This window comes from Rhineura floridana, chromosome 16, assembly GCF_030035675.1.
Source record: "Rhineura floridana isolate rRhiFlo1 chromosome 16, rRhiFlo1.hap2, whole genome shotgun sequence".
NCBI classification, from domain to species: Eukaryota; Metazoa; Chordata; class Lepidosauria; order Squamata; family Rhineuridae; genus Rhineura; species Rhineura floridana.
In genome coordinates, this window is record NC_084495.1 from 8,914,729 (window position 1) to 8,934,560 (window position 19,832).

A 19,832-nucleotide genomic window follows, 5' to 3' on the forward strand; every position below is an offset into this window, starting at 1 on the left:
GCCGGCTGCACGTGGCCTCAGCACATTGCAAAATGCACACCTCAGTTCTCTCCCCAGAGCCTGTCATCGCTTTCAGGGAGGAGACCACCTACTTCAAGCAGCTGGATTTGTGGTGAAATCCCTCAATAAAGTTCAGCCTTGATTTTGCTCAGTTTCCTCCGTCATGTCAAAGGAGTGCACCTCGTGTTAATCGAGTGTCCTGCCCAGAGTGCGAGACACAAGACGGAGGCGAGACTGGAATTAATTCCTGTTTTATTAGAGTAACAGTTACTTTAAAGGCAGTGTGTTTCATAGACCCTTCCCTGAATGTATTCCGCCAGGCCTTGAAGACCTGGCTTTTCAGACAGGCCTTTGGGACTTCCGGGGAGGGTTAATCACTATGATAAATTGCCTAGTACTCTGAACTGTCATTGTTTATAGTTTTATAGTTTTATCGTTGTATTGTTTTATTATGATGTATTTTATTGAAACAAAGATGTACGTCGCCTAGAGTGGCCATTGGCCAGATAGGCGACACAGAAATTAAATTATTATTATTATTATTATTAGCTATGCTAACTCACTACAGTCCCTAACTAAGCTACCTAGGCGTACCCTGCGGCGTGTGAAGGAAGTTGACGCAGCAACTGAGTCAGGGGGGCGCCGCCTTAAGTAGGGAAGGTCTTCGCTCGCAATCTCTGACTCCTGCGAAGTCCCACCTTCTCGCAGACCCGCTTTTCGTGGTGTCTCGCGCAGGGCGAAGGGGGGTGAGCCTCCGCCGGCTCATCTGACAGTATTGGCTCGATACGTGCTGGTTTGGCTTCAGGAGGCAGGAAAGCGTTTGAAGTGCCAGGCAGGGAGTCCGGGGGGGGGTGGAGTTGGCACGCACACCAGGTCATCACCTCTGTTGGAGTGTCTGTAGATGGAGCGAGGTCTGCTTCAGCAGGAGAACTGCCCGTGGGAACTGGCAGACTGTCAACGACACCCCCTACCTCATTGTCCTCGAAAGCCTCATCTACCTCTGATTCCTCCCCCTGCTCCATCTGGGGAAGCTGGGGCTTGACCGACTCCCCTCCCTGATCCACCTGGGAGTGCTGGGGCTCAACATCGAGGTAGGGAGAGCATGTAGCTCTTAGACAAGCCTGCCCCAACCTGGTGCATTCCGGATGTTTGGGGCTACAAGTCCCTGAGCATTGGGCTATGCAGTCTGGGGCTGATGGGAGTTATAGTCCAAAACATCTGGAAGGCACCAGGTTAGAGAAGGCTGCAAAAGAGCTATGACCCAAAGTAAGAGTCTGGGAGGGGGGGCAGGGAAGAGCAATGGATGTGAGTCGGTAAAACATACAGTTCAAATCTCTGCTCAGGTACTCAGCTGCCTAAACAGTAAAATTCAATAATGTACTCTGTGTGTGTGTGTGTGTGTGTATACACAGACGCCTCTGGGAAGCCCACAAATGGGGCTTAAAGACAACAGCCCCCTCCTGCTGTCATTCCCAGCAACTGATATTCAGTGGCATGCTGCCTTTGAAACCGGAGAGTGCATATGACCCTATAACAGCTTACAACTTTGCTGTGAATTTGTCTAACCCCTTTATAAAACCAACAAAGGCAGCAGCCACCACCCTGTCCACTGGCAGTGATTCCCACAAATTAACTGAACGTTGCATGAGTAACTGTGCTGAGTCTACCGTCCACTGATTTTGTTGGACGACCCAAAGTTCTAGGGTTATGAGAGAGGAAGGAAAAATGTATCGTAAATCCACTTTCTCTATGCCATGCATAATTTTTATAGAACTCCGTCATGTTTCCCCTCCACCACCAGCCCATCACGATCTCTCCTTTCAAAGCAAGTGGCTTTGGTTAGAAGGAGCCCGTGTAAAATGTTACTTACCACCAGCGCTCAGTAGCAATCTCCGCTTCCGGCCAAGCTGATCCAGCCCCATTGGGGTACTTTGGGAGAGGGGCAAAGACTGGCATCTGTCCAAGAGGAGTTTGAAAGGTGGATTTTCTGGTGATGGATGAAGGGGGTGAGACAGTGGCTGGGGAAGAGGAGGAAGAAGAAGAGAACAAAATGGGGGGGAGGAATTATTTCCCAAAATTTGCACGAGTTTTAAGAAATCATCAAGTTTCAGGAATAAGAACATAAGAAGAGCCTGCCGGATCAGGCCAGTGGCCCATCTAGTCCAGCATCCTGTTCTCACAGTGGCCAACCAGATGCCTCTTCTAGGAACCTTGAAGCAGAACATGAGTGCAACAACACTTTCCCTCCTTGCAATTCCCAGCAACTGGTACACAAAGAGAAAGTGGAGGCAGAACATAGCCACCACAGCTAGCAGCCCTTGATAGCCTTTGTTCTCCATGAATTTGCCCAATCCCCTTTTGAAGCCATCCAAGTTAATAGCCATCCCTGCCTCTTGTGGGAGTGAATTCCACTGTTACTCTGCGCTGTGACCCTTTTTACACATCACACAAGGCAGTCCTGGGTTTACTACACAATGTACACTCACCAGAGAGCTAGGCCAACCTGACGTCCTGATGAAAAAGCCTGATGAGCAGCAGAAAAGACTTGAGATGCCTCTGCTGCATTCACACATGATTGGGGGTACACTTTAAAATGTAGTACGTTTGTCTGTCCCTGTCAGCATCTGCCTATACTAAAAAATAAGGTGCTCCCCTCTAGGGATGGACAAGAAATTCGATTCAGTTCACATTTCAAGCCTGATCTATGAAATGTTCACTTTGCAAAACAATATGAGAATTGAAAGGCGTCAATTCCTTTGAAATCAGCACATATTCAACTTTGCAAAGCAGTTCGTAACTGAACAATGTTAACAAACATGCTTTATGTTAGAGGAAAGTGTGCTTAAAATGACTATACGAGTGAAAATGACATACAAAAATGCATTATATGAAGAGAAACAGCTTGCAAAAATGTGTCCATTAGTCAAAACTGCCTACATAAATTTGTTTATTAGAAGAAATTCACACCAAAGTGTTGGATAATTTGCATGAGGGGTTTTTTTGAAGAAAAAAACGCAAATGGTCAGTCCATGGAAACTATACATTTTACACTAGCAAACTGCCACCCTCCTAGAAGCTCAACACAGCATATGAGATTAATCATCCCATTTATATCCACAGAATAACCCTGCAAGGTAGTTTAGAACTAACCCAAGATTACCTAACAAGGTCTGCAGGTGAGTGAGAATTTAAACATTGTGTGACCAACCAAGCCCAGAACAGGCCACCAGCCACATCTGACAGACCATTAGGAACTCAAACTACATTTTATTTTTCTTCCTGCATGGGCCCTTTTCATTCAGTTTGCATTTAAAGCTGAATTTACCAAATTCACACTTTCCAAAACAATATGAGAACTGAAACACAGCCATCCTGCGAAAGTCACACTTATCCAAATTTTGTGATACAATTCTCCAACAAAGCAATGTTTACAAAAATGTATATATTTGGGGAAAGTGGCCAGAAAATGACTATATTGGTGATAATAACATGCCAAAAATGCATTATATTAGGAGAAATTGCTTGCAAAAAATGTGTATGTTGGTCAAAACTGCACACAAAAAAATGTATTTCTTAGGAGAAATTCACACTAAAATGCTGAAGAATTTTCATGAGGATAAAAAAATGCAAATTGCTGCAGAAATATGGAGAACTGAATTTAACATTAGGAAAATGAGAAACGGAGGGAGTTGAAATTAACGTATAATCCCACAGAGAAAGAAGCGTCATCTGGGGTATGGAAGGTCATAGTGATTTCTTGATTTCTACCCACCAATTCCAGTTAGTCTTCAAGTACAGTGGGCCGAGGTGAGCTTTAAGGACCACAGATTCCGTTATGACCAACTGTTCTTGCTAACAGACTATTATGTCACAGAAGACCTAAATATAGAGGAGCTGATTGATGCAGTGCTAACCAATCAATTCAAAACCCATATCCGAGCTTGCTCTGCTTGTCAATCAATGCTGCAATTCAGGGGCGGTAAATAATCTAAGAGCCAAGAACTTTGTGGCAATTTCAAGCAGCAGAATAACATGGGAAACCATCTCATTCACACACTTGGGGTCAGGTAGCAGAGATGTGATTAGAAGCCAAAGCAACAGCCACAACAGGATCCACATTCAAGATCACTGCATCAGAGGATGCCCTACCAATTCCAGGATTTCAAACTTGGAGAAAAAAACTTGCTAAGAAGAAAGCCCTGCCGGAATTTGTTGATACTATTTATTATTTATTTATTTATTATTTGATTTATATCCGCCCTTCCTCCCAGCAGCGCGTATATAACATACTACTGTTACATGAGCCTTTAATTTCTTACCCACTGTGATTGCAATCAGGCTACACAACAATCCGTATCATCGAACAGGCTCTGTGAGCAAGGAATGATGCATAAAAATGAATGTTCAGTACTGTCTGCAACAATAAAGTTGGATGTGCTTCTTCAGGGTGGAATTGGTAGGCCCCACCCTGAACTTGTTTAAAAATCTCTCAACTACACCTGAAAGTAGTTCCCATAATTGTTGGGTGAAGTAAAGGCAAATTAAGTTTATTTGGAGGTAGAACTCTGAACGCTTTCGAGTTCATCATCATGTTCATTTCTTCCCCCTGTAGCAGCGGGCCCAGACCCCTACCTTTCATTAAAACACACAAACTTGCCAACAATCAGACATCTATAAAGGAAGTGAGAAAGCAAAGCATGGAGGCAGGGTTCTAAGGCTCATTAGGCAGATACAGAGGGACTGCTATTTCTAAGATCACCTAGACTTCAATACAATACACACTTACCTAGAAGAAAGTCCCACTGAACCCAATGGAGCTTACTTCTGAGCAGACATGTATTGCACTGCAGCCTTAATCACTGTTGCTAAGCAATCAGGAGGAAGAAAAGTGAGGCATTTCCCTGCTAAAGAGATTCAATCTTTTCCAAGAGGAGCAGCTTCCAGCAAAATGTATAGGTACAGGAGCAAAGTGAATGGTGCTTTCTGTTAAGTCTATTCTAGCATGGAAATACAATTATCAGGAAACCTTCACCTATTGGCATTCTGTCTTTTAGACATCTGACTACTTGTTCATAGCCTCTGATTTACTTTTGGACCCTATACTTCAGCACAGCAGCTTATAAGTTTCTGAATGGAGGAACCTTTGTTGCAGAGGATGAACTTTTCATGAACTAGTTCATTTTGAAAAAAGACAGACTAGAACTAGTTCCTTGTTAACATGAACGTTTAAAGCATTGGCATTGGCTCTGCAGATATGGAGGTTGGGTCAGGACCAGCAGGTATCATCCTGCCTGTATTTCTGGCTCCATTGTCTGCGTTCACATCCCCACATATATCATAAGAACATAAGAAGAGCCTACTGGATCAATCCAGTGGCCCCTCTAGTTCAGTATCCTATTCTCACAGTGGCCATCCAGATGCCTTTGGAAGCCCAAAAGCTAGTTATGAGCGCAAGACAATTCTCCCCCCCCCCGGAATTCCAGCAACTGGAATTCAGAAGCATGTTGCCTATGGAGGCAGAGCATAACCATCAGGGTCAGTAGCTATTGATAGCCTTCTCCTTCATGAATTTGTCTAATCCTCTTGTAAAGCTAACCAAGTTGGTTGCCATCGCCGCCTCTTGTGGGAGCAAAGTCCATAGTTTAACTGTGTGGTGCATGAAGAAGTACAGGGCCGGCTCGAGGGATGCCGGGGCCCTTGGGCATCAGCTTGCCCTGGGCCCTGGCATGTGTGTGTGTGTGTGTGTATGCGTGCGCACGCCCCGATACCCCCCACCTACCTGTCTGCTGTCTTTTACCATTGCCCTTAACGAAGATGGCAGCCATGGTTTCCCTAAGGGGATGATGCCTCCACCGCCATCTTTGTTGATGGCATGCGTGCGTGCTACGCGTGAGCATCTCTGCCATCAACTAAGATGGCGGCAGGGGCTTCAGTACCTTAGGGAAACTGCGGCTGCCATCTTCATTAAGGGCAATGGTAAAAGACAGCAGACAGGTAGGTGGGGGGGAGCGCGGATCACGGAACGGGAGCTGAGGGGCGGCTGAGGGGCCCCCCGTAGCTTCAGGGGCCGTCGGGCCAGTGCCCCACCTGGCCACCCTTTAGAACCGGCCCTGAAGAAGTACTCTCTTTTGTCTGTCCTCAATCTTCCAACATATGTCATATGAGCAATGCTATTTCCTCAGTTTGACAGCTCAAAAATACACAGCTTCCATCAGACGGAGAAGAGGCAGTATCCACATGCTGATACATCACACCAGGACACAGTTCAAGATGGGAACAGGTATGCCAGTGAAATTCTAATAATCCAGGCTAAGAAATAGATTTTGGAGGCATGTAAACATGACACATGGACTGCCTTCAAGTAGATCCCGACTTATGGAGACGGTAAGCGGTATTCAGAGGGGGTTTACCATTGCCTTCCTCTGAGGCTGAGAGGCAGTGATTGGCCCAGGGTCACTCAGTGAGATTCATGGCTTGTGGGGATTCGAACCCTGGTCTCCCAGGGCGTAGACCAACACCTTAACCACTACACCACACTGGCATGTAAAGTCCACCTCAAATAATTGGCAAGTTTCACAAGCCCTGAAAAATCTTCTCCAATGCAGATCAGCCCCACCCCACCCCACCCTGCAAAAAAAAAAACCCAAACACAAATTCCATGCCCCCATATTTTATTTACATAAAAATTTCTATCTCACCCACTTGGGAAAATTATGCTTTGAAAATCCCTGAAAACAAAAAGTTTCATTTCATCTGCAGCCTGCAGAGGGCAATCAAAGACTACAGTAGAAAAAACGTATGTGTGTACTTAAAACAATTGCTGTTAAGAAATATAGATGCACTGGACCAGAGCCTTAGTGGAAACAAAGATCCGTTCCTACAGGTAGCTAGTTTTATGCAAGAGCCTCTCACTACTGCTCTTTTCATAAAGCAGTCAGAATCTTGTCACCCTGGGCTCTTGCTGGGAGGAAGGGCAGGATATAAATCAAATAATAAATCAATCAATAAATCTTCAATTCCCTTGGCCTTGGGCAACTTACCACTGGATGGCACAGTGGGGTTTTTTTCTTGCAAATAACAACAGAATCTTAAAAATGTTTAATATTTAAGCATGGTTTGGGGAAAACATGTTGCTGGCCTGAATGGGACAGGATAGAGAAAGACCAGTGGTGAAATGCCAATACAACTAAGCTGCAGAATTCCATTCCAAAGTAAGTGTTATTTTAATGGTGTGAATGCAATTAACCTGCATCATTTTAAAAGTTTTAAATGCAGCTCTGTGTGTGTGCAGGGGGAGAGAGATTAGGACCGTGGTGTGCAGACCTGGGTTCGAATCCCCACGCAGCCATGAAGCTCACTGGGTGACCTTGGACCTGCCTTTCAGCCTCAGAGGCAGGCAATGGTAAACCCCCTCTGAATACCGATCACCATGAAAACCCTATTCATAGGGTCTCCATATGTCAGGATCGACTTGAAGGCAGTCCACTTCCATTGTTCAGCAGGAGACCAAAGGGTTTCCAGAACCCTCCCACATACCACAAACCTGATCCTGATCTCTTCCCCTCCATCATAGGTCCAATTTAAACTTCGGAAATAAACTTTGGATATAAACTTTGGAAACATGTGCATATTAGGTGCAATGCGCATGAAAATGCATACACATTGTCCTGCAAAATGATGTGAAAATGTGGCACACTGAGCTTAAGACTGGGGGGGGGTGTTAGAGAAACTGAAATGGACAGGTTTGTCCACCCTCCAAACAGACCAGCACTTCAAGATGGTTTCCTGACAATGTTTACCCAGCCGTCGCACCCCCTGTGGGAGAAACAGCAGCAAAAAGGCAGATTAATATAAACATTCCTGGAGGGTTCCTTCTGTGCAGCCTTTTAAGTTTCGCGCATGATGCCACCCCTTCTCCCAAGTGTGGAAGCTGGCTGGCAACTGTTCTGATCTCTTCCCTAACTAGAATATCACTGAAATACATCCGGTTGTTTAATTCTCTAGACATCGCTTTAACTGGGCCTGCAAAAACTTGATTGTTAAAGGCCGGGGAAGGTTATTTGCGTCCCTTTTGCCCTTGATGTTCTTCTGGCCAAAAATAGCAGGAGGCTCCTGAATGCTTGAGGCCGGAAGACCCAGGAGTCAACAGGTTGCTCTTATCGCCTCGATCCCTGTGCTTGTCTGGCTTTTTCGGGGGAGGGGCTTCCTGCTATATTATCTCAGCCCCTTGGCTGGACCGGGAGTGTTTTTGCAAAGCTGCAACAAGCTCGCCACAACCATAAGAGACACAGAAAAACACAAGCCAAGCAGATATTTTGCACACATTTGTGTGTCTGCCTGGGGGGAATCATGGAGATGCGACAGTCAGATCAAACTGTGATTACAGAGATTCAGCCCCTTCTCCCTGCTAGCTGTCAAAGTTCAGGAGAATGACTGAGAGCAGAGAACAGCTGCCAAATGTATTTGACAGCTTTGATCAGGACATTTTTAAATGCTTTCACATCACCCAGGCAGAAGTGGCTTGCCAGGTGGTGCAGAGCCGCTACGCTGCACTATCTTCCTGGAAGGTGGGTCACTTGCTCACAAGGAAGGGAGAGGGGAAGGAGGCAAGCACATTTGCCTTGTGCTGCCAGCCTCCATGCTTCCTTGCCTTCTCCCTCCTGATAAGGAACAGCTACCCACCTGCCAAGTGGGGCAGAGCCACTTCTGCACCCAAAATACCCCACAGCTGGCCAGATGGGAATATTTGGGGACAATCCTAGACTGTCTTCTTCTAAGGAAGATCCAGCCCAGATTCAAAATTTCAAAGATGGATATAGGGACACCATTGTAACAGCTCCATTTTTATTATTTAAGAGACAGAGAGACCTGTTACAGTAGGGCCCCACTCATATGGCAGGTTACGTTCCGGACCCCCGCTGAAAAGTGAAAACCGCTGAAAAGCGGAACTCATTGAATAGAATGGCGCGCGACGCCCGAAAACCACCGTAAAAGCGGAACAAGTGCCTTATGATTGGGGCTTTAATCTAATTGTGTCTAAATGAGATCGCCGCATTAGCGAAGCACCGTAAAGCGAAGCACCGTAAAGCGGGGCCCTACCGTAATTTAAGTTATTTTTATCCCACCTTTAAAGATATCCCCCAACAAAGGAGGTTCACAATGGGAGAGAGTGCAAATGATACAGTGACAATACACACCATTTCGAACAGGTTAAAAACCAATCGGGAGAATACCTAAGAGCCAGCGAAAAGAGAGAGTTCCACAACTGTGTAACCTTCACTGAGAAAGCCTTGCCTCTGGTACCAACCAATCTGATCTTAACCAATGACAGACTAGTGGGTGGAGTCTCTGATAATGATGTTAGGACTCAGGTAGGTTCATAAGGGCACAAGTGGTCCGTTAGATCAGGGTGGCTAACCTGTGATCCTCCAGATGTTGCCAAACTACAACTCCCAACTCTCCCAGCCAACGTAGCCAATGGTCAGGGATGATGGAAATTGTTGTCCAGCAACATCTGGAAGGCCACGGGTTTGCCACCACAGCTTTAGATGATCTGGTCCTATGCCCATTAGGATTACTGCCTGAGATATACATCCTAAATACTATATACTGGTAAAGGCTCTAATCTGCCTTCTGTATGCTATATTCCTTTACTCTGCAACACATTGCCTTGCACTGATTTAAGAACCAAGAGCAGGTTTATCCTTTTCACTAAAGATATAATTCTCCTATCAATTTGCTTAGACGTTGTCTTTTTTCACCAGCAGCTGAAGATATGTCACAGTGTGTGAAATCGCTGAAATGCCAGATTTGGTAACCTGCAGCCAAATCTCACGTGCACCTTAGCGTAAAAGGAGGGGTAAAAGGGGTACAGAAAGAGACAACAGGGGGTTCCCCACCCACTTTCAGCTCTGGCTTCACCCAACTGGGGCTCTGACCTCACTGGCATGTGCCCCACACAGATCACCCACTCTCCGAGAAGGTGCCCCCACCCACCACATGCTTGAGGCCACATTTTTCTTTGAAAACCACCAAGAAAAAGCCACCTTCCTCCATCGTCAAACTCTTTCTCAACCCATTTCAGTTTTATTTCAAGTTGGACAGAGGCTTACAAATGAGGAAGACGGCAGGGCGTTTGCACAGAAGAGAGGCTTAACACGTTAGCAGGGGCTCACTGGAAGGGTTGTCTCCTGAACAGCAGAGGGAAGACCCACAAAGCGAAACAAACCCACAGAAAGAACAAAGCAAGAACAGGCAAGCTCTTAACCTTTAGCTCCCAGGGGTCTAATATTATAGAGAGATTATGCAGTAAGAAGAAATGCTGAATACATACAGGGGTGCAAAATTCCTGGGGCACACTTGCCCGTGGTGACCAACACCTCCTTTGAAACCACATTTAGTGCGTGTTTGTTTTTAAATGTAAGTCACAGTTCTTTTAACATAGCCTTGGCCCACCTGGTGCCCTCCCAATGTTTTGGACTACAACTCCCATCAGCCCCACTCAGCATGGTCATACTGGCTAGACGGATGGGAGTCGTAGTCCAAAACATCTGGAGGGTACCAGGTTGGTAAAGGCTGTTAGAGGATATTTTGTTGTTTGACCCTTATAATTAATTACCCAGTAAGGGGGCAGCATAATGCAGTGGTTATTGTGTCTACAATCCATAGAAACAACTGCACTCATGACAAGCGGGAACAGAATTATGCAAAATAAGAAAACATTATCAAATAGTTCTACGGGAAGCAGAACCAGCTTTTCTGATCTCAGAATTTGAGAGAGATGCAAATAGAACACTGAGCACACTGCTTTGTTTAAATAGTAGAAGGAACAGGGTAAGAGGCAACATGCCAAAACGATACTAAGCTGACAAACTGGAACAAGATCCTACCTTCCCACTGTTGAATTCATCGAAGGAGACAATTGTACACACGCTCATCTGGATCGGATGACGAATTCCCCTGTACTTAGAGTGTTGCGATTTGCAAGATTTCCACACTGGATCCGGTTGTAACGGGAAGGTGTTTCCATTCATTCTGACAGGGAAATTCTCTTGATCTGGCACTTGTTGGTCATGGCTTGGGCATCGTAAAGAGGCAGATGCACAAGGGCTGTGAACATCCTCCAAGATGCTGCTCAAGCCTCGAGGAGCTGACAGAGTAGTACTAATGTTCTGAGTATTGACAAGACACCTTTCTGAATTGGGGGCACCTGCTCGAGTCCTTGCTAAATCCTGACTATCTGCTTGTATACTGGCCAAGTGTTGGGAATCCGTCGGAATGCTCTCCAGAATCTTGTTATCCACTAATATAGTATCTGAGTTTGTTGGTGCCATCAACTCTAGATCTGGGGTAACCAGTGAAATTCTGGCCAGGTGCTCTTTATCTACTGCAGCCCTACAGAGAGCCCGAGCATGTACTACAGTAGCAGTCGAATCTGGAGCATCAGCAACACTACTTGGTACATTAACATCTTCTGATGCAATGCTTAGGCCCAGCGTACCCTGATCAATTTTACACAAACCTTTCAAATCTGTCTCAGTGTCGCACCACTCTTCATGATTCAGACGGGAAGCAGTTTTGCTATCCGTAACATCCATCTTGGTCAAATCCTCAGGCTTTGAGCCACTAACGTCCAAGCTCTGGGGGTCTGCTAGGGTATCAGCAGAGAGCTGAGGATTGCCTTGGACCCAAGAACCTAATACCCAGGTGTCTCTTGCAGCAGTACTTAAGCCCCAGTTAGCTACTTTATTAAGAAGCGGATCTTGAATCTGTGACACATCCATAGCTAGACCATGCATACCAAGGAACGTACAGTTGTTAGGAAAGTCTGAGAGGGGAAAGGCAGGCAAACTTGTGCCAGGGGGTGAAATGGACGTTTCATTGAAACTGCTATTCTCACTGAAGACTTCATGGGAAACCTCAGCATTTGTGCTTCCTTCCAGTGGCCCTTTGCTGGCAGAGCTTTTTGAACTATGGTTATCCCAGATCCCAGAATCTGGAGACAATCCTGGGGAAGAGAAACCACTGGCTTTATCATTCACAATGACCAAAGGCTCCTGGTGAGGGGACAGCTCTGGCCTTCGGCATCCAAAGCTGGAGTTTGGCCTTTGTTCTTCCTGCAAAATCGTTTTTGGAGAGCCCCGCCATTTCCTAGCCGCCTCAGCAACACTGCTGAAGAAGCGAAGAACCCCACCAAAATGGCTGCCCTTAACCGCATGGCTTGCCCTTTTAGGCTGGCCATTGCTCTCCTCACATCCAACATCAAAGTCAAAATACGGAGGGGAATTATTCGTTCTATCTCCTAAATCCTGAAAATTGGGTTCTGCACTTAGGTCTGGCAGTTTTGAACTGTCCTTGCTCGTCAACGAAATCCCTTTGAGGTAATTCCAGACCTCAGAACTTCTTCCTTTTCTATTTTCGTGAGGAGCCACAGGACATCTGCGTGGAGACTCCCCTTGTGCAATGCCAGATTCCTGAGAGTTTTCAATCTCTGGAGCCATGCTCCTCTGAGCTGATGGCATTTTGTGACAGTCATTATCAATATTGTCACTATTTATTCCAGTGCCAACATTCCTGTGCCATTTACTTTCACTAGTGTCCATATCAAACACACAGCTATTTAGCTCGACATCTTCAAAAGAAGAATCCAAATCCTCAATATAGCCTGCATAGGAATGACGGTAAGGCCGCTGACCGTCACTTAGCTTCTTAATTCGGTGGAGTGCTGTTTGCTCAAGATTTTCCTGGGTTTCCACCGATATAATGACAGCCTTAGTTTTGGAGGCACTCTTGGATATGCCAGATGATCTTAGCTTCTTGAAAGACCTCACTCTTTCCATGAATGACATCTTACGATTTTGCTCCAAGATCTCTGTATTATGCCCAAATAGGATCATAGACTGGGGTCTTTTGTTATTCATAGCCGACCCTTTCCTACGGCTAACAAAATTCCAAATCCGGTTGCCCCTGGCCTTTTTTTTACATTTGGCTGCATCCTCCTTCTCATCGTCAATGAAATCACCAGAATTTGAACACTTAAAATCAGTGCATCTCTCCTTTGGGTTTGCTTGAAAAATCTTGTTTCCACATCCATTTGGAACTGGCCTAGAGCAACCATGTTGGCAGTTGTCAAGAAACTCCATACTTCCAACTGACAGACCTGGCATCCAAGTGTCACAGCTCCATCGGCACCAGATGCTTATGTTCTGCACAGCTTAAGGGAAAAACAGAAAATAATTCAATTAGTTTATGGGCCTTCTTTAAATAAACAAAAAGGAAAGTTTCATTTCTGAAAATAATATCAAAGAACTGGATCATTGAAAGGGCTACTTTACAGACAACTCCCAAATATTCCCCAAACAAAAATGCAAAACTTTCTGTGAGCGGAGGAATTAATGTCTTCAAATACATTTCTTAAGAAATCACAGAAATATTCTATCTATAGTAATCCTTTTTTTGGTTTCCAGTAGTACTGAATATACCTGCTTTCAAGGAGTGAATAAGGAACAATATTGACCAAACCTGCAGACACAATCTTCATGGCAAAGCTGGAAATACACTCTAGATGACTTGGTCACATGGTTTGGCCTTGAATGTTTGATTTTCCTTTTAACAAATAGACAGTTGAGGGCCCTCCTGAGCTGGATCACAACTGTGGCATTAGTCCCCACTTGGCACCTATTTGCAATGGGATGTAAGCTCTCTTTAGCACGAATGGCAGCTTTCTCCCTATTGCAAATAGCAGGTCTACCAGGGGGACAGGGAATTCCAATCAGTACAGTGGCACAGACAAGGGGCTAAAGCCCTTCCCCTTCCCTTGTCGTGATCTGGCTTAAACTCCTGCTCATGCCATCTATTTCTTCAAGAAACACCAATCATTCAAGGCCAACCCACATCACAAGTGTCACATCTACTTTTGCCCAAAGAGTCAGCACCAGGATGGGTAGGGGGAATATTGGGAATGGAGAACAAAAGGGGGCAAGTGCATTTATGGTGGAAGGGTGAGTTTTTCCCCACTTGTTGGATTTCTGGAAGAAAAGTAATAGAGGGGCATACACTGACCACAAGATTTGGCTGAGACCCCATTGGTACTTCAGAAAAGAACAAGATCTGGTCCACAGCACTTTCAAGCCTGTCTGATTTTCCTCAAGGTCTGAATCCCATTCAGAAAAATGAAGCTTTGTGCCTTTCCTAGTCACTATTATGTGGAAATTTAAAAAATGGCTATAACTTGTTTTCCTTTTGACCGAATTGAATGGAATTTGGAGATATATATTAGTTGGGCTGTGCACAGTCCCCCACCCACCCTGTAGCTCTGATCTGGGGTTCATCAGGCCAACCCATCCTGGACTGACCTTGGGACCACCCCCTGCCCCACCTCAGATTTGCTCCCAAATAGGTTCAGGGGCAGGACTACTGTTTAATTAGGGTTTTAAACCCCAAATTAAACATGTAGCAGGGAGAGAGGTGGGGAAAGGAGACCTTGCATCTCCTCCCCATCCCCATGACCAAGATGGGGGGGATCAATTCTGCAAGATGTTGCAATGCCTCCTTCCCTCCCCCCTCATTCTTCCTGCCCTATGCCCCACTCCCTGACAGCCATGTATTGCTTTGGGTCATCCAACCAGACCCATAGCAATCTGTGGCTGGCTGAACACAACTTGGCCGAGGCCCAATTGCCTCCAAAAAGGGCCGTTATGGTTCGCAGCTCAGCCGAATACAGAGCACAGCCCTATATATTAGTCCCTTTGTGGTGGATGATGTCTGTCAAATTACAGACAAATAGGCCCAGAGGGTTTTGTGCTGGGTACCTTTAAAACCAGGTGGGGTGGTTCCAAAAAGGAAGAAACCTTCTCTTTTTTTGCAGAAAAGGATTAAATTTGCAGGCATGACAGCCCTTCTGAGAGGATGAATGGTCCCAAATTTCAGAAGAGTTATCTGCAGTGGTTTTCCTGCATTGTCGACCTTCACAGTTTGTGGTGGTTAAAAGATAATTCACTTCATCTCCTTTATTGTTTTATGGGAAATCTGTATGAAAATAGCTTACATAAGAAAGGTACACCTAGGATTAAAAAAAAAAAAACCAGCCAAAGTGCAGACACATAGGCCCAAGGGGTTTTGCATTAGGCACCATAAAAGCTAATTAGGAGAGGCAGAACAAAAAAGGGATTTGTTTCCCTCCATGTGGTTTTGTAGGCAATGATTTCATTTCATTTTTGTGAAAATGGCATACTTCAAACAGGCAAGCTTCAAAGCAAGCCAGTGTCACTCAGTGATTTATGAAGCTTGCTGGGTTCAACTAACCATAATCGCTTGTATCTCATGACGTTCAGTTCAAAATAGATATGAGACTGTGGTTTATGAATACCGAAACAAACACTTTCTGAAGACCACCTCACAGCTGTGCAGGAAGAGGGAAGAGAGACAGGAGCTTGTGAACCCAAGGCTTGCTGTGATTTGTGCACGTCATGATAAAGCATGGCTATAATAATATGCAAACACAGCTTGTGCGTAGGAATTCCCTTTTTACCCATCAGATTGCTTTCCAATATATAAACCCCCACCTTCAGCCCAGCATGTTATTTTTGTCACATCTTGCTCACTGGAGTTAGGCTCCAAGCTATACAGCATGAATGGGAACCTGTGGCTCCGCCAAATGCTGTTGAACGCCAGCTCCCATCATTCCTGGCCATTGGCCATGGTGGCTGGGGCTGATAAGAGGTGGAGTCTAACAACATCTGAAGAGCCACAGGTTCCCTATCTGTCCATATGTCATATGTCAAACTAATTCGATCAGAAACAGGTGCAGAGTCTAAAACCAGGGGTAGGAGGAAGGGGTTACATTCCAAGGCAGCAATCACAGAAAAGGAACAGGAGTTCAGGCAAACGGTCCTCACCAAAAGACAAGTTGCTCAGACTGTGGAGCAAAGTATGGAAGAAAGGGCAATTTCAAAGGGTCTGCTCTGAATATGACTTAGGGCTTATCCAAACGGAGAGGGATAATCCACGGTTTCCATATTCGGTTTGTCATCTGATAGTCCTCACTTTGCCTTTTAGTCCTCTTTCCCAATTTAAAAAAACCGCTTTTTTGCACCCGCACATGCAGCGGTAAGACCCCTACATTCTTTTTGCTTTTTCCAAGCTCCGCCTCCAAAACCTCCCCCTATCAACCAATTGGTCAGCAAAAAAATTACATATGCTCCTCTCCCCCTTTGCAACGAAGCACAATATGGCTGTAAAGGAGTTCTCGCCTGGGAAGGAAAGGCTGCTGATCGGTTTCACGCCTGCCTTGTTTGTATTTGCGATATTATGCTTAAATGAATGTATGCTTTTCTGCCTTTATTGATATTTAAGGAGATACACACACTGGCAATTGCACTTATTTCTCCAAAAAAGCAAGAAAGTGTCACACACACCCCTCCTTCTCCCTTTTCTTCCCAGGGAGAATGAAATTGACAAAGCTTTCTGGAGCAGGCTTGAAACTGACCAGAAGCCCTTGTTTGTATTTGCCACATTACACTTAAAGGAATGTATGCTTTTCTGATTTTAAGCAAAAACCCCAGCAAGTAGAATGAAATTGACAAAGCTTTCCGAGGCAGCCTGAAACCGACCAACCCCACTTTCTCACTTGCTGTGCATTGCAGATCTCACCCAGAGCAGCCGCCCAGTTTGCAGGCTGGCAAAAAATAAAATACATCTGCGCAGTAGTTGCAGACCCCCCCCAACACCCCACCATTGCGAGGATTGGTTCAATTTTCCCGGGCTTATTCTCGCACATGTGCAAAAGTGCAGATACATGACTGGCTGGAATGAGGAGAAGGGGCAAGGGGAAACGCCCAAGAACCGCCCATCAGCTGTAAAGTCCGCAGTATTGCATCCTAACTCCTGAAGGCACAGCAGATGATTCCCGATTTTAAACAGCAAATCGCATTTTTGCCGGTATTGCAAGGAGCGGATTTAACCCATGAAAATGCGTAACAGCGCAAGACGTCATTTGGATGACCAAAAACTAATGAACACACATAGCGGGCGTGTCACACATTTTACAGTAGTCTGGATGAGCCCTTAGTCGGATTCAACACAAGGTGCCATAGCCAGATTTTTGGGGAGCCCCCATCTGAGACAACTTCCCTCCATGCAGCATCTTACAAGCACCCACACCTAATCACTTTACAAAACAACAACTAAGTAGTAGGGATAGACACACCTGTCAATTTTCAGTTCTCTCATTTCCTAATTTTTCCAGTCTTAAATTCAAATACTCTGCATTTCTGCCACAATTTGCAGTTTTTTTTTTTAAAAAAAACCCTTATGAAAATTCTTCAGCATTTTAGTGTGAATTTCTCCAAATAAATACATTTTGTATGTCGTTGTGACAAATATACCCATTTTTGCAAAGCAAGTTTCCTTAATATAATGCATTTCTGTATGTTATTTTTCACTAACATGCATTTATATGCACACTTCATCCTGATATATGAATTTTTGTACACATTACTTGGCTGGAGAACTGCATTGCAAAATCCCAAGAAAAACAAATGTCAAAGGATGGCTGTGTTTCGGTTCATATATTTTTTTGGAAGGTGTAAAATTGGTAAGTTGACCTTTAAATGCAAACTGACCTGAATTTCTCCCCCATCACTACTAAGAAGAGGGAGGCCTGCAAGATCTAAAATTATGTTCTTGCATGTCGTACAGGGAAAGCAAAGCGCACAGAAGGCCAAGATCTGGTTTTTTCTCTCAGCATTTTGTTTCTCGCCAATTATAAATGGCTGAGCTTCTGGCAGAGTTGAAAAGGAGAGAAAAAGAGAGATGAACTCCAAGGGAAGCATCCACTCACACAGGATGTTTAAGTTTCATAACAATTTGAAGGGATTTCTGTTTTTTTTCTTCCCATCTAAAGAGAACAAGTTGCAACAGGGCCAGATCCTGGCTGGGTGGCACCCACAGGACTGTGGGAGCGCCAAGTGCCTTCGAGTCAACACCAAGCCACGGTAGCCTTCGCGGGTGCCAAATCTCCACCCATCACCACCCTGAGGCTCTCTGCATGCTTAAGTCTTCCACAAGGGGTAGAGGAGGAGGCTTCCCTTTTGCTTGTCAATTCAAGAGCGGAGACGCAAGAACCCTGACCTTCCAGCCAATCACTGGTTCATAAGAATAGTTAGAATGATTTTTTTTTTTAAAGGGGGGGGATGAGAAAGACATAGGCAGTGAAAAGAGATGGACATCAGAGGGCAAATACAATTTACGGGACACAAGACAGAAGCCCTTTCAGCTAATCTAAAAACAGAATTAAATAAAGAACATACAGTTTGCATAACTAGTAGAGAAATAATGTGGAAGTATTTCCAGGTTTGAGGGGCCCCTGGAAAATCCCTTCCACTGGGTCCCTCTTTCACTCCCCCTCTAACTGATTGACCCTCCTTATCTCTTGTCCCCTTTGCCCCCATTCCCAATGTTGTTGGGCCATTCTCCCTCCCTCTCTATGTCTCTCCCCCACCCCCAAACACACAAGTATTGGAAGAGCCCTGCCGGATCAGACCAGACCAAAGGCTCATCTAGTCCCGCATCCTGCTCTCGCAGTGCCCAACCAGATGCTTCAACGGAAAGCCTGCAAGTCAGACCTGAGCGCAACAGCCCCTCTCCCCACTTGTGATTCCCACCAACAAATTCAGCGGTAACTTTTTCCCATAGAAATGGAGACAAGGCATAGCCGGCGTGATTGGTAGCCACTCACTGCCTTATTGTTCATGAAAGTAGGGACCGGCAGCCTTATCCTGTTGCTGGACTAGGTTTTTAAAGGCTTTCCCAGGCAGCTCATCAGGCAGGGCAAGCAGCAGCAGGGCGAATGGTGAGGATAAGCCAGCGGGGGTGAGGTGCAATGGGGCACATTACAGCGTCAGGACCCAGAGGGTCGCCATAAGTCGGGATCGACTTGAAGGCAGTCCATTTCCATTTTCCATATAGAGAAAAAAAGAAAGAAAGATGTGGCATCGTGAGCAGCTCACTGCAATTATAAAACACAGCAGTGGTTCCCAGAATTTTCTTTCCACGCAAATCACTTGAAAGTTGCTGAGGGTCCCGGTGGACCACTTAATGGGGGTATTTTTCCTGCCCATTGTAGCCACCAGGGCTGTGGAGTCGGTACGCCAAACCTTCGACTCCGACTCCTCTATTTTTCCACTGTCCGACTCCGACTCCACCCAAAATTGCTTCTTGTCAATCAAAATTTATTTGGCAGTCAGAGTCGGTACATTTCTACCGACACCGACTCCAACTCCACCCAAAATTGCTCCCGACTCCGACTCCACGACTCCGACTCCAGAGCCCTGGTAGCCACTGTAACCTGCTGTGCTAGATACTGTATGATTCTTAATTCTATTTTACTGCTTCTTTTATCTCTTACATTGTATTTCATTGCATTACAATTTGCATCCTGCAGAATTCAAATGGTACTACAATAAATTACAATACAGGAAATACAAAGAAGCCAAAGAAATACAATGAAAATACAGTGGGTTGTTGTATCCAGTGCTACTCGTACTCAAAGTAAACCCATTGAAATTAATAGTCATGGCTAATTTTGGTCCATAAAGGAAGCCACAGGCCTGAATTTACAAAATCTGAACAGGATGGTCCATGACAGATGCAATTGGAGGTTGCTGATTCATACGGTCGCCATAAGTCGTAATCGACTTGAAGGTACATAACAACAACAAACTTGAAGTAAAACTTATTGGAAAGAACCGAAAGGAAATATTGGATATGATGGTGTGCCATCTCCCATCTCCAACCACAAATCCACAGACGCATTGCAGACCACCTGAATGAAA

At 45.2% G+C, this 19,832-nt stretch overlaps 1 protein-coding gene across 2 annotated transcripts in view; it reads right to left on the reverse strand.

Moving 5' to 3' along the window:
* The window catches only part of ARHGEF9 (Cdc42 guanine nucleotide exchange factor 9), a 290,941-nt gene that overhangs the window by 237,406 nt on the left and 33,703 nt on the right, over positions 1-19,832 (reverse strand). For both annotated transcript variants that reach the window (XM_061598283.1, XM_061598284.1), the window contains exons 2-3: positions 10,890-13,213; positions 1,871-2,018 (exon numbers count right to left, since the gene is read on the reverse strand). In XM_061598283.1, the coding sequence (XP_061454267.1) occupies positions 1,871-2,018; positions 10,890-13,166 (2,425 nt within the window). In that variant the 5' untranslated portion in view covers positions 13,167-13,213. The remainder of the gene's footprint in view (positions 1-1,870; positions 2,019-10,889; positions 13,214-19,832) is intronic.